Raw genomic sequence first — 23,752 nt, 5'->3', positions numbered from 1 at the left:
AGAAAAATACAAAAAAACACACAAAACAAAACATCATTTTAAGTTTTGAATAAACAAATATTTAAGAATATTAATGGTCCAGTTAGCTCAGTGATGTAGCATCAGCCCAGTGTGTGGATGTACCAGGTTTGATTCTTGGTCAGGGCACACAGGGGAAATGACCATCTGCTTCTCCACCTTCTACCCTTCCCCCTCCCCCTTTTCTCTCTTTCCCTGTCTCTCTCACTCTCTTTCCTTCCCACAGCTATTACTCCATTGGTATGAGCACATCAGCCCAGGGCACTGAGAATGGCTCCGTGGAACCTCTGCCTAAGGCACTAAAAATAGCTCGGTTGCGAGCATGGCCCCAGATGGGCAGGGCATTGGCCCCAGATGGGGGTTGCTGGGTAGACTTTGGTTGGGGCGCATGCAGGAGTCTGTCTCTCTATCTCCACTCCTCTTACTTGGAAAAGAAGAGAAAAAAATATTAATTTCACATTATATGGAAGAATTCCTAAAATTAATTTGTAAAAGTTATTTACTTCTGCTAAGCCTTTTGTTACCAATAGCTTTCTGTGATTTTAGAAAAATCATTAAATTTTTTAAAATATTTATCACGTGATATATTATCATCTCAAGTGATACTCTATATTTCACTATCTAAAATAGTCTGCTGCTGAAATGTCCATGGTCTTACCACAGTTGGATGGTTTTCACTCAGCTATGAAACTGGTAGCAAATGTGAAACATTAGTAGTAAGATGTATTTTGATTTCAGAGATTTTTTAATTGGTGGGGAGGATCGAAGAGGTTCATCTTAGAAAGAACAAAAAGCAGAGGTAGGGAGGTAGATAAATGAATGTGACTTAAGAAAAAGGTATTTAATTATTTCATATAAAAAGTTGGACTATTCCAGTGTTTTGTAACAACCCTAGGTCCATGGGGCCTCTGCTTCATTTTACCTTCATAATTGTTATGTATTCAAACCAGTAATGGGATTTTATCATTTTTCTTTTGTGTGGGAGGGTTTTTTTTTTAGTGGAAAGGAGAATAAATATGCTTTGTCCTTGTCAGGGTCTGGCTTTGGGAAGTGACAATAAAATTTTCCTTGATTGCTCAAGCCAGAATAGGGCATAGCCTCACCTTTGCAAAGGGGCAATGACTGGTGTAGGTTAGTCATGTATTCTTTTGAGATTGGAAAAAGGACCAATCTTCTCTAAGACAGAGGGGTGTCTGTCTTTTACAAAATCTAAGAAGTAGGGGAAATAAGCAATAAAATATGTGCAATATTAACTTTTCATAAGTATATATTTTCTAAATAGGCTCTTTATATCCTTTTTTTTTTAAGTGAAAGAGAGACGGACAAGAACAGACAGACCGGAAGGGAGCGAGAGATGAGAAGCATCAACTCATAGTTGTGGCACCTTAGTTGTTCATTGATTGCTTTCTCATTTGTGCTTTGATGGAGAGTAGGGGGGGCTTCAGCCGAGCCAGTGACCCCTTGCTCAAGCCAGCAACCATGGGGTCATGTCTGTGATCTCACGCTCAACCTGGTAAACCCATGCTCAAACCGGCAACCTCAGGATTTCAAATTTGGGCCCTCAGCACCCCAGGCCAGCGCTTTATCCACTGTACCACCACCTGATCAGGCTATATCATTTTTTTTTTAATTTCTACATTGTTTGCTTCCTTTAGTTTTAGTTTCCTATCTGTTTTATAACGTGGGTTCTTAGCTTTTAGATAAAATTAGGGCTCTCTTTTTTAATTTCTAAACCTAATTCTAGGGTTTTCATCTAGTTTTCTCTATAGTTTGTTACTATAGAGTTATCAATAGGGAATACTCTCACTGATAGACTATTAGATTCTGTATAAAATTTCTAAGGAATTCAATGTATTTTTTTAATTTTTAGGGAACCTAGAAAAGTTGTTCTTCATCGTGGCTCAACAGGCCTTGGTTTCAACATTGTAGGAGGTGAAGATGGAGAAGGAATATTTATTTCCTTTATCTTGGCTGGAGGACCTGCTGATCTTAGTGGAGAGCTCAGAAAAGGAGACCGTATTATATCGGTAGGATATGTTCATCAAAGTAATGTTTTTATTATTTTAACTATGATCTATATTATTTATGAAAAGTTTTGGATTTTACATTCTGAAGTTATAGGAGATATTTTAGTTAATCTTCTTACCATTTTACAGCTTAGTTGTAGAAATATAGTAGTAATGTCAGTGAACATGATCTGTATGACAGATTTTAAAGTGTCAACTTTATAAATGTCTTTTCTAATATGTCTGTTAACTTAATCTGTGTCTTTAAGTTTATTAATTCAGCATTACTTGTTTAGTTTAAACTTTTATATTTTAATTTGTTATCTGCTTAATCTATTGTTTATAAAGATTTATAAACTCTCTGAATATGATGGTGGGTTTTAGCACTTTGTCCTTGCAGCAATTTTTTTTTTATTGTATGTTTGAAACTATGTTATTAAATGCACTAAATTTAGCATCATCATTTCTTCCTGGTAAGTTGATCTTTTTTATTACTATGCAATGATCATCTTTATTTATGATAATAGTTTTTACCATAGAAGCTATATTACCTGACGTTAATGTGTCTGTGGTCTTTTTTTTTTTTTTTTTTGCTTGATATTTCTCTCATCTTTTCTTCACTTTTTACTTTGTTTATCTGTGTGCTTATGTAGCTATTGCCCATACAATTTTATAGACTAAAACTGATCAGTAGTTCTACTGTTCTACCTAATGGCACACAGACTTTGAGAAACTTTAATTCTAATTGTGCTGTTTCTAATATTTTACTTGTTTCACTTTTATATCCCCCAAATTGAGTCATTTTTATTTTTGTTTAACAGTTAATTCATGTTCTATAATTTTCTTTGTTCATCTTTTGTTCCTGTATCTTCTCTCTTCTATGTTTCTCAGTGTGTCACTAATAGCATTTGGATTTGTTTTGTTTAGGACTTCTTGTTCATTGTAGGAAATTAAGCTTTTTAATCTCCTATCCTGTACTTGCTAGAACTTCATAATCATTTTAAAAAGCAAAAATGTGCCTAACCAGGCGGTGGCGTAATGGATAGAGTGTTGGACTGGGACACTAAGAACCCAGGTTCAGAACCCCCAGGTTGCCGACTTGAGCATGGAATCATAGACATGACACCATGATCGCTAGCTTAAAGCCCAAGGTCACACTGGTTTGAGCCCAAGGTCACTGACTTGAGCAAGGGGTCACTGGCTCAGCTCAAGGGGTCACTGGCTCAGCTGAAGCCCCCTGGTCAAAGCACATATGAGAAAACAATCAATGAGCAACTAAGGTGCCGCAATGAAGAATTGATACTTCTTTCTCCCTTCCTGTCTGCCTGTCTGTCTGTCTGTCCCTGTCTGTAGCACCTGGTTAGGCCTGACCAGGTGGTCCTTGTCTCTCTCTCTCTCTCTTTCTCACTCTCACTCACTAAAAAACAAGCAAAAAACAGTAATATTTTGTTTTACAGTACAATTTTAGTAAATTGGAATCAGAAAATATTTTAGTGATAAGTAATTACAAGTTTTTGGGGTTTTTTAAGAACAGGCTATTGTATTTCTAACCAATGTGATAATTTTCTTGCAAATTTAAGATTTGGTTTGATTTACAGGTAAACAGTGTTGACCTCAGAACTGCCAGCCATGAGCAGGCAGCTGCCACTTTGAAAAATGCTGGCCAAGCTGTTACAATTGTTGCACAATATCGACCTGAAGGTAATAAAATTCTGTGTTCTGTGTTTATTATTTCAGTTGTTAGAATTCTTTTTCTTAATAATGTTTAACTTTCGAAGCTTAAGTTTCTTTATGTTTTGGTCTGATTTATTAATATGGTATTTGTACAATGTGAATCTAATTCACTGTTCAGGTCAATATGTTTTTAATAGGATATAGGAATTTGTATCTGCCAACTCTTCTGAGCATTGCAATAGTATTTGGATTAATTTTCATGTGTTTTATTTTTCAAAATCTGTCCCTAGCCAAACACATACCTTTTAACATAACTTTTACTAACTCAGTGATCCAAAAGGTAATAAAAACCCATAAGCAAGCATAGTAATATTGCCAAAAATAGGTCATCTCAATTTTTTCTAACCTCTAAATTAGATTATATTTATTAATATCAAGTTTAAGATACATTTCTAGTAGCCTTTACTGCCAGCTAAAAAAAGGAGAAAGAATATAAGTTTGAGATCCAGTGTGTTTCTAAATAGTGAAGTATCCTAGACGTGACCTTACTAAGTTCCTAAGGGAAGAGGATAGTAGTGGAAAATTTGAGGTCATGCCGTAGTACACATATATAGGACTCTAGTACCTATCAACGTAACCACTGCTCCAATAAAACCTCAGTGGATTTTAAAAAGTTTAAACACCCAAAAGAATACACAGCATACTGGTATTCATAAACAGCAAGGTAAAAAAAAAGCACTTTATGACTAAAAGAGCCAAGTGAAACATTCTATAATTTAGCAACTATTACAATTATGATTCTTTTCTTGGAATAAAATATATTTTTATAACAAAACCTAATGTGTTTTTTAGCTGATCAAAGTAGCATGTTAGGCATTGCTTGCTATTCACAATAAGTACAGTCTTATAAACCTCAACAGTTTAAGTTTGGTAACTGAACAAGGATAAATTTATTTACACAAGGGGTAAATTACACATAAATTCATATTAACAGAACAAATAGGGATGAATATATGAAGTCAGAATGTCAGTTTATTAACTTTTATGAGAAACTGCAAGTGAGGCCACACATGCTTGTATGTCTGGCCAACACTTCTTGCCCGGTAGGTATACTATATGGAATCCAAGTATAATCACAGTTGCCTAGTATTATAGAAAGCCTCTCATTTATGTTTTACAGGGAATATAGATTATTTAGGAATGATTTACGATAAGTCGGTATCATCTCCCTGACCTCCCAGAAACCACAAAAGCAACAAAGAAAATAAAACATTCACACACACCCGTCCCATACAACTCCCACCTTACGTTAAGCAAAACTAAGAAGACAGACTACCTGGACAGCGAAATATAGGCAAAGGTTGCTCAAGCAGCTTGAGATTGGGTAGAGGCCACATGATAAAAGAGAAAAAATAAAACAACATGGAATGTTGAGAAAGCTCAGTGGTGGCAGAATTTAGAATGTAGAAGAAAATTGCATTTCCTAAAAGTGAGGGGCTTGTGTATTAAGTACAAAGCCATTGTGGCCTTTTATGGCAGTCATCATGGTAATTGGAGTGAACAGGCTAGAACAGAAGCCATCCTGATGTGTTTTGCTTTAAAGAACTAGAGGAGCCATATTTAGATAAAGTAGTCTGTCTTCATAGCTTCTGATAATGAGTCTTGGTTTTAAAGGCTGTAAAGAACCTGTGCTTCTAAAAAAAAAAAAAAAAAAAAAAAAAAAAAAAAGAACCTGTGCTTCTATCCCCTTGTACCCCAGAACTTTCTGGTCCTGCCAAATATCTTGTCCAGCATAGTCCAACTCATTATGTAATAAGTAATTTAAAAGTAACTGGCCTGGCATTCATACAAAAATATTAATAAGGCCCTGGCCAGTTGGTTCAGTGGTAGAGCGTTGGCCTGGCATACAGGAGTCACAGGTTTGATTCCCGGCCAGGGCACACAGGAGAAGCGCTCATCTGCTTCTCCACCCCTCCCCTTCTCCTTCCTCTTTGTCTCTCTCTTCCCCTCCCGCAGCTAGGGCTCCATTGGAGCAAAGTTGGCCTGGGCGCTGAGGATGGCTCTGTGGCCTCTATCTCAGGCGCTAAATGGCTCTGGTCGCAACAGAGCAACGCCCCAGATGGGTGGAGCATCACCCCCTGGTGGGCATGCTGGGTGGATCCCAGTCGGGCGCATGCAGGAGTCTTGTCTGAATACCTCCCCATTTCCAATTTCAGAAAAATACAACAACAACAAAAAAATATATATATATAAAGAAAATATAGAAACAGACAACAAAGTATAGCAAGGGTAAGGTTAGTCACACACATAAATATGCACACATACAAAAAAATTGGCACAATTTTGATGAAATTTTTATCTTGATGTTTTTTAATAACTTATGCATTCACTTATTTGAAAGGAGACCACAAAGTAGAAATGTAAGAATAGATGTAGGAAAAGGTGGTTTAGCAAACAGAGTAATTTTGAGCTTGCAGAACCCAGGAAGGAAGGCAGACAAGTTTTTTAAATTAGAACACTAAGGCAAAAAGACACTGCAGAAAAAACAATTGGGAACATAGAGGATATAATAGAAAAGTAAACAATATCAAAAGAAATAAAGAGGATTTTATAAGATGTGAGAGAAAATATTAGCAATGGAAGACAGGCAGTTATTTGCAACATATGCATAATTAGACTTTCTGAGAAAAATATTTTAAGAAAATAAATATTTTAAATTATAATCCATTAAAGAAAAATCTCCTGAATTAAAAATAAGTGAATCTTTATTTAATAGAAAATTCATAGAATAGCCCAAATTCAGACATTCTAGTTAATGTTTATCAAGAATAGAAAATATTGTTATAATAAGAAGGTAAGAAAAAACTGCTCTAAATGCGTGGTTAGCATATACCAGAACGAAGATAGTTAATTTTACTATTTTTATATTTTTTGCCTCTTAAATAAGTATAATGTACCTCTTTATGCACTAAATGTACTTGCCACTGATAGTTGGCAAAGGCGGTCTACCCTTTTCTAAGGGTGGTTATTGAATGGGCCCAGGGATCTTCCTTTCAGATTATCTTTTTCTGTGCTTGTCCTGTGTTTTTTTTTCTTTCTTTCTTTCTTTTTTCTTTTTGTTATTTACATACTTTTATTTTAATGAAACTTTCTGATTGATACTTTTTATTTAGTTTATTTTAAAATTTAAACTGTTCTAGTATTGACAAGGCATTTTTGTATTAAGGAAATTCTACATTTATGTTTCAATGGAAAGGTTATGTTGGACTTTTTTGGTTTTTTGAGAGGAACAGGGAGAAAGAGACAGGAACATCGAGTTCCTCCTATATGTGTCCTGACCCGGGAATCAACCAGCACCCTCCTCGCTCCGGGATGATGCTCCAACCAACCGAGCTATCTGCCAGAGCTTTTTTATTTTTATTTTTACTTTTTTTTTAAAGAAAGAAAGGAAGGGAGAGAGGGGAGGGGGAAGGGAAGCATTCATTTGTTGTTCTACTTAGTTGTGCATTCATTGGTTGCTTCCTTCGTGTGCCCTGACCAGGGAGGGAATCAGACACATAACCTTGTTGTTTTGAGACAACGTTCTTAACCAACTGAACTAATTGGCCAGGACCTGAACATTCTTTTGTTTATTTATTTTTTTAATTTGAGAGAAAGAGATTTTTTATTCATTTGTTGATTCTTGTGAGTTCCATGACTGAGAATCAAACCTGCAACCTTTGCATTATCAAGACAACACTCTAACCAACTGAGCTACCCTGCCTGAGGTGGACTACTGGCAAGCCTTTGTCATCTCTTACAGCAGTGATTTTTCAACTCATGTGCCACAAGCATATTTAAAACATTCAATACTTGACTATTTAGTGAGAGCTACTGACCTTTTTTCCCTTAGATTGTCAAATAAATAAATGACAACAGCCAACATAATAATAGTCATCTGTGTGAAAGAATCAAAATTATACTTTTTCGTCAGATTAGCAGAAAATACAGTTTTTGGTGTGCTGCAGAATTTTAGTAATTATTTTATGTGTGCCATGAGATGAAAAAGGTTGAAAGTTGCTATCTTATAGTGATTTTCTGTATCAAGTACCTAATTAAAATTTTTGTCTCTTTCCTTGCCATATATGTTTCTATGCTTTTCTGCTACTTAAAACAACCAGCCTGCCTTCTTACTCAAAAATATTTCCCTTTTTTTTTTCTAGACCAATTATGTTATTTATTGTCCTGTTACTGGCTTTGGGATTCTTGGATTTCCCAAGATAGAAATTGAGAGGAAACTCCAGAGACATTTCCAGACCTATGTTATTAAGCTTATGCTCAAGAACAAGGGAGGAAGCGCAGAGGAAAAGAAGGTCTCCAGGGCTGGCTCTGCTCAACTGCTTTTATAAGGCGACATAAGGGCTTGAGCGCAAAGGCAGGCTTTTCGAAAAAGGTGGACTTGGTGGAATTTTCCATTTCAGTGTCAAGTGACTTCCTTTTCCAGTTGCAGTGCCAGTAATTACATTCACTTCTGTGCCATGGGGGGCAAGATGTTAGACTGCTCATTACAGCCACCCTAGGAAGGTTGGATAGCAGTCAAACCTTGATCTCCCTGCCTGTTAGGGAGTCATTTCTTTGAACACTAGCTCACCTGTGACTCCGGGCATGGGCCACTTTCCAAAAATAAACCCTTACTACATGACCTGTGATGGCGCAGTGGATAAAACGTAGACCTGGTTATTGGTTCAAAACCCTTGGCTTGCCTGGTCAAGGCACATATGAGAAACAACTGCTAGGAGTTGATGCCTCCCACTTCTCCTTCTACCAATCTCACTCTCTCCTCTCCTTAAAATCAATAAATAAAATGTTCAGAAAATAAAATAAAAATAAACCCTTACTTTCTTTGCTCCAAAAAAAAGAAAAGAAAAAAAGAAAACCTTGATTAATTGTGCATACTGGTCAGTAGTTTCAACATCTACAAGGAAGCAGACAGTTAGAAGGGAGATAAAATGAGCTACCTCTGTTTTTGAGTAGAGAGTTGACGGGTGGTGGCATTCTGTGGTCAATTTATGCAGCATTACTTCTAGCCATCTGTTCTTTACTTGGCTTCCTGACCACCTAGGATTATTGCATGCCCGGTCCCAAGTCCATATATGGTCTCAGTCTGAGAGTTGTTTCTCTCAAGCTTTGTTTTTAATACATTTTGTTATAGAATATGAATGAGTTATATTCTTCATAGTTGAGATTGCAAGTATAAGAGGTTGGGGGAGGGACTTCCAGTCAAGATGGCAGTGTAGGTAAATGTAGTATTCAAATCCTCCCACACCACATCAAAATTACAACTAATCTACGGAAGAACCATCATCAGAATCACCTGCATTCTAGATGAATGGAAATCCTGCAGCTAGGGATTTAAAAAATGCCATATCAAGAATGATAGGAAAGTCAGAGATGTGAAACAGGCTGGTCCCACACCCAAGTATGGTGATTTAAAATTGGGAGGGATAGCTTGGTTGCAGAGGGTCCCCCATGAGGAGCAAGAGGTACCAACCCCACACTAGGCCACCCAGCCCAGGGTTCCAGTGCCAGGAAGGGAAGTCCCCATAATTTCTGGCTGTAAAACCCAGTAGGGATTGTGGCTGAATAAGAAGTGCTGCTAGAGTCCCAGGACCCACACATTATCTTACGCAACTTACTCTAGTGCTGGAGCAGCAGCTTGAAAGAAACCAGGAACATACAGGGAGGAACTGAATTGTCTGCCATCGGGTGAGAGGTGGTGGTGGCAGTTTTCTACCAGACAAAAGTGCTGTCAGAGGCCATTGTTTCTTTGCTGAGACCCCAGCCCCCACAGAGCCAATACACCATACTTGAGTCTCCATCAACCTGGCTCACACTGTTTGTCCCACCTTGGTGATGCCCTAAGATTCTGCTCCACCTAACTTGCAGGCCAATCCAAGCCATTTCTAGTGGCTTTTCCTTACAATTGGCCTTTCTTGCTTCATGCTTTGGACTTTGCTAAAATCTCTCAAACAAGCCACATCTGGCCTCTGCATACCCCATACACCTTGCTAAGTGGCCCCAGGAGTAGAACTAGCAGCAGCCCACCTTGGTTCATAGCTTGGCCTCTATTGTGCACCTCCAAGCCCAGCACAGGTAGCAGCCATCTGCAGATTATACTGTAGCTCACAAGTGGTGATCCCAGGCAAGGGACAGGCAATGGCTGACTTTGCACCTCCTGGGAGGCACCAGAGCCAGTGCAGCACCCAGTGGACAGCTTCAGACTATGCGGATTACAACTTTACCACCTCCATGAGAAACTCACTCAAGGGGCAGATTCAGTCAGCACCAGAGCCTCACTGAATCAAGGTCTCCATAAGGTCAGCTCCTGCACAGCACCTCCTCCACTGTAGGCACAGCTGGTCCTCAAAGCCAGTTGTCCTGGGGTTCAGCCCCTCCCAGTGAGGTCACTAGCAGTCAAGGCTCAACTACAACAGAATAGTTTACACAACCCACACTGGGGCATACCTGGAGCACTTAGCTAGGGTGAGTGGGGAGGTTGCACCATTGGGGCCTACAGGACACTTAGTACACAAAGCCACTCTGTCTAGTATGGGATACATAGCAACTCTAATACAAAGAAACAAACACAGGGAAGCAACCAAATGCAAAGATAAGGAAACATGTCCCAAATGAAAGAACCAGGAGAAATCTCTAGGAAAAGAACTAAATGAAATGGAGGCGGCAAACTACCAGATGGAATGCAAAACAAGAGTTATATGGATGTTAAGGAACTTAGAACCTCAACAGCATGGAAAAGGACATAAAAACCATGAAAGTCAGAGATGAGGGATACAAGAACTGAAATGAAGAATAATATACAGGGAACCAGCAGTAGAGTAAGATGAGGCCAAGAGTCAAATCAGCAATTTAGAATATAAGGAAGCAAAAAACATCCACTCAGAACAGCAAAAAGAAAAAGGAATCCAAAAAAATGAAGATAGTGTAAGGAACCTCTGGGATAACTTCAAGCACACCACATTCACATCATGGGGGTGCCAGAAGTAGAAGAAAGAGAGCAAGAAATTGAAAACCTATTTGAAAAAATAATGACAGAAAACTTTCCTAATCTGGTGAAGGAAACAGACATACAAGTCAGTGAAGCACAGAGAATTCCAAACAAGATGAACCCAAAGAGGACCATACCAAGACACGTCAAAAAGAGAGAATTTTGGCTCTGGCTAGTTGGCTCAGTAGTAGATTGTCAACCTGGCGTGTGGAAGTCCCAGTTTTGATTCCTGGTCAGGGCACACAGGAGAAGCAACCATCTGCTTCTCCATCCCTCCCCCTCCTCTCTCTCTTTTCCCCCCTTCTTTCCTCCTTCCCTCTCTCACCCCTTTTCTCCCCCTCTCTCCCTCTCTCTCACTCCCTCCCACAGCCATGGCTTGATCAGTTAGAGCACATCAGGTCTGGGCACTGAGGATAGCTTGGAGCCTTTGCCTCAGGCACTAAAAATAGCCTGGTCACAAGTATGGCCCCAGATGGGCAGAACATCAGCCCCAAACAGGGGTTGCCAGGTGGGTCCTGGTCAGGGCGCATGCAGGAGTCTCTATCTCTCCTCCTCTCACTTAAATTTTTTAAAAAGAGAGAGAGAGAATCTTAAAAGCAGAAGAAGAAAGCTGTTAGTTACCTACAAGGGAGCTCCCATAAGACTATCAGCTGATTTCTCAATAGAAACTTTGCAGACCAGAAGGGAATGGCAAGAAATATTCCAAGTGATGAAAAGCAAGGACTTAACAACCAAGATTACTCTACTCAACAAAGCTATCATTTAGAATCAAAGGATAGATAAAGAGCCTCCCAGACAAGAAAAAGCTAAAGGAGTTCATTATCACCAAACTATGAAATGTCTTAAGAAGAAGGGAAAAAAGATAAAAAATATGAACAATTAAATGGCAATAAATACATATCTATCAACAATTGAAAATAAACAAGCAGAACAGAAAATAAATGAAAAAGATTAGGGGAAGGTACAGTTTCTCCTGTACTCTCTTCCCGTACTTTCTTCTCTCTTTTGTTGTTTTATGGGAGTAAAAACGAAGTTGAAAAGTGGAATAAAATGTGGAAAATGAGCTATTAAACATTCTGTATATAAGTGTGCATATATTTAATTTATATCCAGCTGTTCAGAGACCCCCAATATATTTCATAACAAGAAGTATAGTTTGGTTCAAGAATTTCCAAAATGCTGACAGAAGAAAATTTTTTGTATAACATTTTAGCTCTCTCCTAATGGTAGCTTTCATGATTATGTGTCTAAGTGACAGATGCAGAAAGTAGGCAAAAAACATTCAACATACATATTAATAAGAGTCTCCTAGGAAATCATCCAAAACAATGCAACAAAAAATATTAAAAGTAAATTTTTAAAGTTCTCCAAAATATAAAAAATATATATATTTTTAAACTACTTATTAAAAGGATATCCTATGTACTGAGGTAGTAACTGGCACTGAGAAATATTCTATTGAGATTATTGGAAATAAAAAGGGAGAATTCAGTAGAATTCCAGGCCCCCTCCAAAAAGGCTTTTTAATGGAAGGAGCTTGTCTTCATAACTTCATCAGCAAAGGTTTATAGGAGACAATGGAGGCAAAATATTAAAAAAATAAAAGAAAAAAAACTGCTCCAAACAGACTTTCACATATAAAGTCTGCAATCAAATGCATCAAGAAAGAATTAGGATGATATTGTTCATATAAACTTCCTGAGGAGGGAGAAGAAACTTCAGACATCCAAAATGATGACGGAGAGATACTGAAATAAGGACTGGTGTTAGCAACTAAGATAGTTATTAGGAAGAGGTTATATAAAGACTATATTCTCTGACAATTTAGTTACAGTTTTCAGAAAATGGGAGAATTCAAAGATTTTAAAAAAAACAACAGTAAGACTTCTAATTGCTTTAAAGTTTTTAACTGGATATTAAAGGATAATATGTCAGATCAGATCTCAAGAGATTAAAATTGAAATATTTTGGCTCAGCCTAACCAGGCGGTGACACAGTGGATAGAGCATCGGACTGGGACATGGAGGACCCAGGTTTGAAACCCCTGAGGTCGCAGGCTTGAGTGCGGGCTCACCAGCTTGAGCACTGGGTCACTGGCTTGAGTGTAGGATCATAGACATGACCCCATGGTTGCTAGCTTGAGCCCAAAGGTCACTGGCTTGAAGCCTAAGGTCACTGGCTTGAGCCCAAGGTCGCTGGCTTAAGCCCAAGGTCGCTGGCTTGAGCAAGGGGTCACTCACTCTGCTGTTGCCCCTTGGTCAAGGCACATATGAGAAAGCAACAAATGAACAACTAAGGAGCTACAACAAAGAATTGATGCTTCTCATCTCTCTACCTTCCTGCCTGCCTGTCCCTAACTGTCCCTCTCTCTGTCTCTCTCTCTCTCTCTCTCTCTCTATGTCTCTGTCACAAAAAAAAGAAAAAAGAAAAATATTTTGGCTCGTAGTAGGAGGCCAAAAGCCAAACAAAAGATTATCATTAGAACAAAAGAACAAACCTTTCTAATTTTATAAATGAATAAATTTATTTATATATTATATATAAATATATTTATAAAATTTATGTATAAATTCACTTATATATAATATCCATTATGCTTATATATTTATATAATTTTGTTTAGCAGTTTAAAGTATTTTTATATTTTATATATAAACTTAGGAAGGTGTGTGTGTGTGAAAGTGAATAAATAAACTTAACAGTGAGATTGTGTTCTAGTTAATACTGCTTTATAACTACCCTGAAGATTAGTAGATTAAAATATTAACCATTTTATGGATTCTGTAGGTTAGGAATTCAGTCAGCATTTTGGCTGGATGGTCCTTGTGGCATGGACTGAGGTCACTTAATGGGATTCGGCTGGTAGATGAGCTGTTTTGGCAGGTTCAAAATAGCTTTACCCTGCCTTTTCTTGGTCCTGACTGGAAGTTTGAGCATAGAGCACTATCGTGTCACCTCTAAAGCTTGGTGCTTTTGAGGGTAGTCAGGCTTCTTACATGGTCTCTGGCTTCCCCCAGAACAAGCATCCAAAAGAAACCAGGTAAGAGTTTCATGGCCTCACCTGACCAGTGGTTGTTCAGTGGATTGATCTGGGGTGCTGAGGTCCCAAGTTCAAAACCCCTAGGTCTCCAGCTTGAGCATGGGATCATCAGCTTAAGCATGAGATCACCAATATAATCCCATGGTTGCTGGCTTGAGCCCAAGGTCACTGGCTCAAGCCCAAGGTCACTGGCTCAAGCAAGGGGTCACTAGCTCAGCTGGAGCCCCCAGTCAAGGTACATATGAGAAACAATAAATGAATAACTCAAGTACTGCAACTATGTGTTCATGCTCATCTCTCTTCCTCCTTTCCTCCCTTCCTCTCTTCCTCTCTCTTTCTCTCTCTCAAAAGAAAGGAAAAAAAGTTTCATAGCCTCCTCTAATCTAACCTGGAAAGTCACATATGATTATTCCTTCCACATTCATTTGCTTGCAAGTGAATCATAAGACCAGTTCAAGGAGAGATTTTGACTCTTGATGGGGGAGTGGCAAAATTACACTGTACAAGAACATTTGGGTTGTAAGCAGCTCTGGAAAATATCTTTCACAGGATATTTATATAAAAGGCTTGAATATATATAAATATAAAATACTGTAGTATGAATAGAACTGAAATCAAACAACTTCAATTATATCAAAAGTTTACTCACCATAATTGTTAAAACAATTTTCAGATTTGCTAATAGAGCAAAGTCTATCCTAAACAGTATTTTGTTGTAAAATGCTATAAAGGTTAAAAATAAAAGAACTATACAGCTATAAAAAAGAAATGAGGAACATTTGTATTTTCTACTTAGGAGTGTTCTTAAAATTATTATAGTAAAACTATTAGTAGTATACTTACTGTCAAGTAAAATAAGCAACTTGGAGAAATGTGTATGTTATTGTTTAAGAAGGAGAAGCAATGCATACATGTTTGTATGTATATGCATCGTTATATATACAGAATTGTACAGGGTGGGACAATTCTGTATATATAACGATGCATATACATACAAAGGTTTACAGTTGTGAGGTTTACAGTTGTGAGTGCATGAAGCAGTTTATTCTTGTATTATTACTTACTATTATTTTCCAAACAACTGAAACCTCCTTTTGCCCTAATCTATAAGATGAAAATATAAACTGAGTCTGAGTTACACTGGTTCTAATTAAAATTTAAAACCATTAGGTTTTTACTTAGTATCTGTCATATCTGTATGTACTTTCTTGCATATGAAGAATTCTAGTTCTTAAGACACTGCATGACTTGTTTGCTTTATTCAGTATTACATTCACAAGTCTTAAAATAACCATCACCAACACTACAGCTAAGACAGTATTACTGAAAACAGTTAATTTTTCCCTAGTTCTTAAGAGCATGGCATACTAGGGTTATACAGGGGTGGGCAAAAGCAGGTTTACAGTTGTTTGTATGGAAAATAATACAATAATAATAATACAAGAGTAAACTTGCGTAGTCACAACTATAAACCTACTTTTACCCACTTCTGTATATCTCCATCAGTCTATCTGTATCTTAGTTCTGTCTTTACAGACTGAAGATTTCACATGAATTAGGAATTGTTGAATTGTAGTAGATATATTATACTAATCAGTCTACTGTTTATGCTTTAAATTTTTTTATAGTTTAAAGAACTGTAAGAAATATTACATTTTAACGTGGACTTAAATGTTTGTGAGTCTTTTGATGAATTGTTGCTTCAGATAATCCTAGTTTCCATAAAACAAACTTGGTAGCTATAGTGAAATGTTTGCTCTTAACTGTCTTTTTACACCAGTGGTAGTCAACCTGGTCCCTACCGCCCACTAGTAGGCATTCCAGCTTTCATGGTGGGCGGTAGCGAAGCAACCAAAGTATAAATAAAAAGATAGATTTAACTATAGTAAGTTGTTTTATAAAGATTTATTCTGCCAAACTTAGCAAAAATCTGACATAAAGTACTTGGTAATTATTATTATGTGCTTTAACTGGCTGTAACTCTGCTTTATAAATTTTATAAAGTAAAGTTACTTCCCTACTTTATAAATCACCATTACTGTGGAACCGGTGGGCGATTAGAAAATTTTACTACTAACAGAGATATAAAAGTGGGCAGTAGATATTAAAAGGTTGACTACCCCTGGTTTACACTATACAAACTCACAGACCAGTTACAGCTTCGCTCTTGCTATAAGACTGGTTTTATGAGAAAATCTGATCAGATCTGACCTAATTGTCTGTGAAGTACAATAATTTATTATAAATAGAGAAAAAGGTGTAAGTGTGTATAACCACATAATTGCAATTTCTTTAAAGTTCCTAAGGTTTTGTTATTAATAGATTTAGTAGTTTTTTGGGGGTGTTTTTGTTTTTTTAGCGAGGAAGAGAGAGAGAGGGACAGACAGACAGGAAGGGAGAGAGATATGAGAATTATCAATTCATAGTTGTAGTACATTAGTTGTTCATTGATGCTTTCTCATATGTGCCTTGACCAGGGGGCTTCAGCTGAGCCAGTGACCCGTTGCTCAAGCCAGCAACCTTGGGCTCAAACCACCAACCTTTGGGCTCAAGCCAGCAGCAATGGGGTCATATCTATGACCCCATTCTCAAGCCAGCGACCCCACACTCAAGCCAGATGAGCCCATACTCAGGGCCAGCAACCTCGGGGTTTCGAACCTGTGGCCTCAGCATCCCAGACCAATGCTCTATCCACTGCACCACTGCCTGGTCAGGCAGATTTAGTAGTTTTTAATATATGATAGACTTTTCCATCTTCAAAATCATAGTTATTTATACAGAATTTTTTTCTTTTATTATATGAAAAAAATAAAAGGTAGGAAGCTTATTCACTACTGATTTACAGAATCTATTTGCAAAAACATGCCTTTTTTTCTTTTTAATTTTTCAATTATAGCCAAGATTCATTATTTTTTTATTAGTTTTAGGTGTGCAGCATAGTAGTTAGGTACATAATTTATGGAATGATCCAGTAATTATAGTACCCATCTGATACCATACACTGTTATTACAATATTATTGACTATATTTTCTATGCTGGACTTTACATTCCCATGACTGTTTTGTAACTACCAATTTGTACTTCTTAATTTCTTCACCTTTTTGACTTAGTGCCCACCTCCCATCTGGCAACCCTCAGTTCTCTATATCTGTGAGCCTGTTTGTTTTGTTTATTTGTTAAATTCAACATATCAGTGAAACCCGATGGTATTTCCCTTTTTCTATCTGACTTATTTCACTTAGCATAATGCCCTGTAGGTCCATCCATGTTGTCACAAATGCTAAGATTTCATGTTTTGGCCCTGGCTGGTTGGCTCAGTGATAAAGCATCAGCCCAGCGTGTGGATGTCCTCGTTAGATTCCCAGTCAGGGCACACAGGAGAAGCAACCATCTGCTTCTCCCCTGTCCCCCTCTCCCTTCTCTCTGTCTCCCCCCCTTCCACAACTGTGGCCCCATTGGAGCAAGTTGGCCCCTGGTGCTGAGGATGGCTCCATGGCCTCGCCTCAGGTGCTGAAAAATGGCTCTGGTTGCAACGGAGCAAGGGCCCCAGAAGGGCAGAGCATTACCCCTAGTAGACTTGCTGGGTGGATCCCAGTTGGGCACATCTGGGAGTCTGTCTCTGCCTCCCTGCTTCTCACTTAAGAAAAATACAGTAAAAAAGAAGATTTTGGTTTTTTTATGACTGTGTAGTATTCCATTGTATATGTGTACCACATCTTCTTTATCCAGTCATCTGTTGATGGATACTTCAGTTGTTTCCGTATCATGACTATTGTAAATTATGCTGCAATGAACATAAGAGTGCATCTATCTTTTCGATTTAGTGTTTTGGAGATTTTTGGATAAATACCCAGAAGTGGAAATGCTAAGTTATAAAGTAGTTCTATTATTTATTTATTTTTTATTTTTTTGGAGGAACTTCCTTACTGTTTTCCATAGTGGCTGTACTAATCTGCAATCTCAACAGTGCCCGAGGGTTCACTTTTCTTTTCATCCTCACCAACACTTGTTGTTTGTTTGTTTATTTATTAATGAGAGCCATTCTGACAAGTGTGATGTGATAGCTCACTGTGGTTTTTATTTGTATTTCTATGATGATTCTTGACGTTGAGTATCTTGTCCTATGTCTGTTGGCCATCTGTATGTTCTCATTTTTTTTTTTGTGGGGGTTTTTTAGAAAGAGAAGGATGGAGAGAGAAAAACATTGATTTGTTGTCCCACTTATTTATGCATTCATTGGTTGCTTCTTGTGTGTGCTCTGACCAGAGATTAAACCCACAACTTTGGCGTATTGGGACCACACTCTAACCAACTGAGCTATCCAGCCTGGACCTCTGCCCATATTTTAATTGGATTGTTTTTTGGTATTGAGTTACATGAGTTCTTTATAAATTTCAGATATTAACTTCTTATTAGTTGTATCATTGTTGAATATCTTCCAGTCAGTGAGTTGTCTTTTTATTGATGGTTTCTTTTTCTGTGCAAAAACTTTTAATTTTTTTTCTTGAATTTATTGGGATCACATTGGTTAATAAAATACAGGTTTCAGGTATATGGTTCTATAGTATATCATCTGTATGTTTTGTTAGGTAGGTGTTCACCACCCCAAGTCAAGTGTGCAAAAACTTTTTAGTTTGATGTAGTCCCATTAGTTTATTTTTTCTTTTGTTTCCCTTACCTGAGAAGATACATCAGAAAAAATATTACTAAGAGGAATATCAAAGGGTTTACTGCCTATGTTTTCATCTTGGATTTTTATGGTTTCAGGTCTTAAATTTAAGTCTTTAATCCACTTTGAGTTTATTCTTGCATATGGTGTAAGAAGGTGGTCTGCTTTCATTTTTTTGCATGTATCTTTCTAATTTTTTCAACATAAAATAAACTGTCTACCCCATTTTATGTTCATGCCTCCTTTGTCATAATTTAATTGACCATATAGGTATGAGTTTATTTCTGGGCTCTTTATTGTGTTCCATTGATATATCTGGTTTTATGCCAGTACCATGCTGTTTTGATTACTATAGTAGTATGCTATAGTTTTGATATCAGGTAACAGGATACCTTCAGCTTTGTTCCTCTTTCTCAAGATTGCCGTGGCTATTTAGGGAGTTTTCTAGTCTTATATAAATTTTAGGGTTATTCTAATTCTGTGAAAAATGCCATTGGTATTTTGGTAGAAATTACATTAACTCTATAGATTATTTTGGGTAATGTGGGCATTTTAACAATGTTAATACTGTTTATCCATGAACACAGTATATGCTTTCATTAATTTGTATCTTCTTCAATTTCTTTCTTCAGTGTCTTATAATTGTTCAAATACAGGTCTTTTACGTCTTTGGTTAAATTTATTCCTAGGTTGAGGTATTTTTATGTAATTGTAAATAGGATTATTTGCTTAATTTCCCTTTCTGATAGTTCATTGTTGGTATATAAAAATACAACCAATTTCTGAATATCAAATTTGTATACTGCTACTTTCTTAATTTATTAGTTCTAGTAATTCTTTTGATGGAATCTTTAGGGTTCTCTATAAATACTATTATTTCATCCGTAAATAATGACAGTTTTACTTCTTTCTTTCCAAATTGTATGCCTTTATTTCTTGTCTGATTTCTGTGGCTAAGACTTCAAATACTATTTTGAATAAATGTGGTGAAAGTGAACAACCTTGTCTTTTCTTGATCTTAAGGGGATTGTTTTTAGTTTTTGCCCATGGAGTATAATGTTACCTTTGGGTTTGTTATATAGGGCCTTTATTAAGTTGAGGTATATTCCATCTGTTTCCACTTTGCTGAATTTTTATTGTAAATGGATGCTGGATTTTTTCAGATGTCAAATGATTTTTCTATATCTGTCAATATGATCATATGATTTTTATCCATTTTACTTATGTGGTGTCTCATGTTAATTGGTTAGTGAATAGTGAACCAACCTTGCATCCTAGGAATAAATTCCACTGTATTGTGGTGTATGATCCTTTTTATATATTACTAAATTCAGTTTGCTAATACTTTGAGGATTTTTACATCTATGTTCATCAGGGATCTTGATCTATAATTTTCTTTTTTTGTAATGCCATTGTCTGGTTTTGGAATTAGGAAAATGCTGGACCTCATAAAATGTGACTGGGAGTCTTCCCTCTTGAATTTTTTGAAATAGTTTGAGAGAGCTAGGTGTTAATTCTTTTTTGAATGTTTGATAATATTCACCTGTGAAGCTATATAGTCTAGGACTTTTGTTTGTGGTGTTTTTTTTATTACTGATTAGGTGTTGTTGGTAGTAATTGGTCAGTTCAGATTTTTTGTTTCTTCTTGATTCAGTCATGGGAAGTCATATGTTTTTAAGAATTTATCCATTTCTTCTTGGTTCAATTTATTGGCATATAACTGTTTTTAGTATTTTCTTATAATTCTTTGTATTTCTGTGGTGTCAGTTGTCACTTTCAATTCTGATTTTTATTTGGATCCTCTCATTTTTCTTGATGAGTCTGGTTAAAGGTTTATCAGTCTTGTTTATCCTTTTAAAGAACCAACTTTTGATTTCACTTATCTTTTGTATTGTTTTTTAAGACTATTTTATTTCCTCTGTGATTTTTTTTTCCTTCTTACTTGGGGCTTTGTTGTCCGTTAACAAGTTCCTTTAAGTGTCAACATATTGTTTATTTGAGATTTTTTTTATTTCTTGAGGTAGGTCTGTAATGCTATCAATTTTCCTCTTAGGATTCCTTTTACTGTGTCCTATAGATTTTGGATTATTTTGTTCTCATTTTCACTTGTTTCAAGGTATCTTTTGATTCTCCCTTGTTCTCATTGTTAACCCATTCATTGTTTTGTACCATATTATATAGCTTTCACATGTTTGTGTGTTTTTCAGTTTTATTTTTGTAAATGATTTCTGGTTTCATGCTTTGTGATCAGAGAAGATGCTTGATATGATTTTAGTCTTCTTAAATTTATTGAGACTTGTTTTGTAGTTTAACATGATCTATCCTGAAAAATGTTCGTGTGCATTTGAAAAGAATGTACGGTATATTCTGTTGCTTTCAAATGAAATAGTCTTTAAAATATCAATTAAACTTATTTGATCTAATGTGTCATTTCAGGCCACTATTTTCTTGTTGATTTTCTGTCTGAGAGATCCACCCATTGATGTCAATAGGGTTTTAAAATCCCCTACTGTAACTGTATTATTGTCAGTCTTTCCCTTTAAGTCCACGAATATTTGTTTTATATATTTAGGTGTTCCTGTATTGGGAGCATAAATATTTACAAGGGTTACATCCAGTTGTCGGATTGATCCCTTTGTTATTATCTAATGTCTTTCTTTGTCTCTTATTATGGCATTTATTTTAAAATCTGTTTTACATGATGTAAGCATTTCTGCCCCCGCTTTTTTTTTTTTTTTTTTCATTTCCATTTGCGTGAAATATCTTTTTCTATTGCCTTACTTTCGGTTTATATGTCTTTACAAACTGAAGTAGGTCTCTTAAAGTGACTACTATTGCTAGGTACATAGTTATTGCCATTTTATTACTTATATTTATGTTCCTTTTTTTTTTCTCCTCCTCCTTTTTCTTAGTTTCTTCTTATTCTTTCTTCTCCCTTTAACATTTCTTATAATATTGGTTGGGTGGTGATAACTCTTTTAGCTTTTTTCTTATTGGGAAGCTATTTATCTTTCCTTCAGTTTTAAATGATAGCCTTTCTGGATAGAATTGTCTTGGTTTAGGTCCAAGTGGTCTTTGTTTAGGTCCTTGCTTTTTTATTTTTATCACTTTGAATGTTTTGTGCTGATCCCTCCTGGCCTGCAAAGTTTCTTTTGAGAAATTATCTGTCAGTCTTATGACGGCACCCTTGTAAGTAACTAATTGCTTTTCTCTTGCTGCTTTTAAGATTCTCTCTTTAACCCTTTGCATTTTAATTATGATGTGTCTTGGTGTGGGGCTGTTTGAGTTCATCTTCTTTGTGACTCTGCACTTCCTCAACTTGCATGTCTTTTTCCTTTGCCAGGTTAGAGAAGTTTTCAGATATTTCTTTATATGGGTTCTCAGTCTTTTGCTCTCTCTCTCTCTTTTCCTTCTTCTGGTACCCCTTGGATGTGAATGTTGTTACACTTTCTATTATCTCAAAGATTCCTTAATCTTTTGAGTAGTAAGTTTTTTTCATGCTCGCTGACCCCCGGGAGTGAGGGTTTTTTTTTTAATGAAATTAGTTCCAGTTAGTTTTATTAACTTAAAATCATGTTTGTTTGATAACCAATCTATGGAAACAAGAACATTACATTTGCCTTTTTTAATTTTGCCTTACATATATATGATTGTACTCTGGATGATCAAGAGGCACAAGGATGTACATGAATGTTCGTACTACTCAAAGGGTTAAACTATTCCTTTTTAAAAAATTGTTTTTCCTTTTTGCTATTCTGATTGGGTGTTTTCTACAACTTTATCTTCCAAATTGCTAATTTGATCCTCTGCTTCATCTAATCTGGTGTTGATTCCAGCTAGTGTGTTCTTCATTTCTGACTGGTTTTTTATTATGGTTTTTTTCTTTTAAGTGAGAGGAGGGGAGATAGTGAGACAGACTCCCACATGCACCCTGACTAGGATCCACCGGGCAACCCCTTTTCTGAGGCCAATGCTCAAATCTGCCAAGCTTTCCTCAGCACCTGGGACCAATGCTTGAACCAATCCAGTCACTTGAGTGAGAGGGGAAGTGAGGCAGATGGTTGCTTCTCATGTGTGCCTTGACCGGGGATCAAACCCAGGATATCCACACACCAGGCTGATGCTCTATCCACTGAGCAAACAGGCCAGGGCCTTTTTATGGTTCCTGTGTCCTTTTTATGCTTACTGTCACTTCCTTTAAGTTCTTAGTGAGTTCTTAAGCATCCTTATAACCAGTGTTTTGAACTCTGTACCTAGTTAGATTGCTTCCCTCCATTTCATTTAGCTTTGTGGGTTGTTTTTTTTGTTTTTGTTTTTTTTGGATATTTATCCTGTTCTGTTATTTGGGACATGTTTCTTTGTCTTTTCATTTTAGCTGCCTTTCTGTGTTTGTTTCTATGAATCAGGTGGATATGTTACATCTCCCAGTCTTGGCAGGGTGGCCTTTTGTAGTAAGTGGTTGTGGTCCCAGTGGTGCAGTCTCCTTGATTACCTGAGTGCTTTGGGAGTGTCCCTTGTGTGGGTTGTGTGTATCCTCCTGTTGTAGTTGAGCCTTGATTCCTGTTGGCATGTCAGTGGGTAGAACTGAACCTCAGTCTAACTGGCTGTGAGGATTGCCCATGACCACAGTGCACAAGTTGGCAGGCACAGATTGGGGGTTGACCCCGTGGAGCAAGATTTGCTCCAGTGGGGTCTGTTGCCTGCCAAGACCTCCCTTTAGGTGTGCCACTTGTAGAGGTGATCAGGTCATGCTCTGTGTGTTCTGATGCCAGCCAACAGGTGTTTTGGTTTGGGGGCCTCTTGAGAGGGACTCCATTGCAGGTCAGTGTCAGCCACTGCCTATGACTGGCCCAGGGCTACCTATTAGGAGCTACAAAGTGATCTGCCATTGGTAGTTTCCTATGCTGGTCCTGGATGTTCTTGAGAGGGGCCATATTTAGATCCAAGACAGGCTGCCACCAAGCCTGCGTAAGGTCTGCAGAAGACCCAAAGTACCTTGAGACCTCTCATAAGATTTGCCACTGAAAGAGCCTCAGTGGTAGGTAAGTTAGGTGAGACAGAGTCTAAGGAATTTACCAGGGTGGGACCGGGGGTATTCACCAGGTTAAAACGTATTCAGATTAAGTACTAGTTCTGGGCCTGAGGCCACTCAGCCAAAGTCTACAGACTTTTGTGATGGGGCAGGGTCTCGGGTAGTCATCAGGGTAGAACTAGTAGAATTCAGGCTAATGCAGATTCAGCTTGATCCTGTGGGGGGAGAGTCTCAACACAAGAAGGATCCAGTTCTCCTTCCAGTTCT

General features: G+C 37.2%; 1 protein-coding gene across 17 annotated transcripts in view; it reads left to right on the top strand.

Moving 5' to 3' along the window:
* The window catches only part of DLG1 (discs large MAGUK scaffold protein 1), a 304,845-nt gene that overhangs the window by 212,469 nt on the left and 68,624 nt on the right, over positions 1-23,752 (top strand). For all 17 annotated transcript variants that reach the window (XM_066240954.1, XM_066240950.1, XM_066240949.1 and 14 more), the window contains 2 exons: positions 1,889-2,045; positions 3,623-3,725. In XM_066240954.1, coding sequence (XP_066097051.1) covers positions 1,889-2,045; positions 3,623-3,725 — 260 coding nt within the window. The remainder of the gene's footprint in view (positions 1-1,888; positions 2,046-3,622; positions 3,726-23,752) is intronic.

This window comes from Saccopteryx bilineata, chromosome 8 (assembly GCF_036850765.1).
Source record: "Saccopteryx bilineata isolate mSacBil1 chromosome 8, mSacBil1_pri_phased_curated, whole genome shotgun sequence".
NCBI classification, from domain to species: domain Eukaryota; kingdom Metazoa; phylum Chordata; class Mammalia; order Chiroptera; family Emballonuridae; genus Saccopteryx; species Saccopteryx bilineata.
Note: the sequence above shows the minus strand (reverse complement) of the source record. Positions and strands in the feature narration are given on the sequence as shown.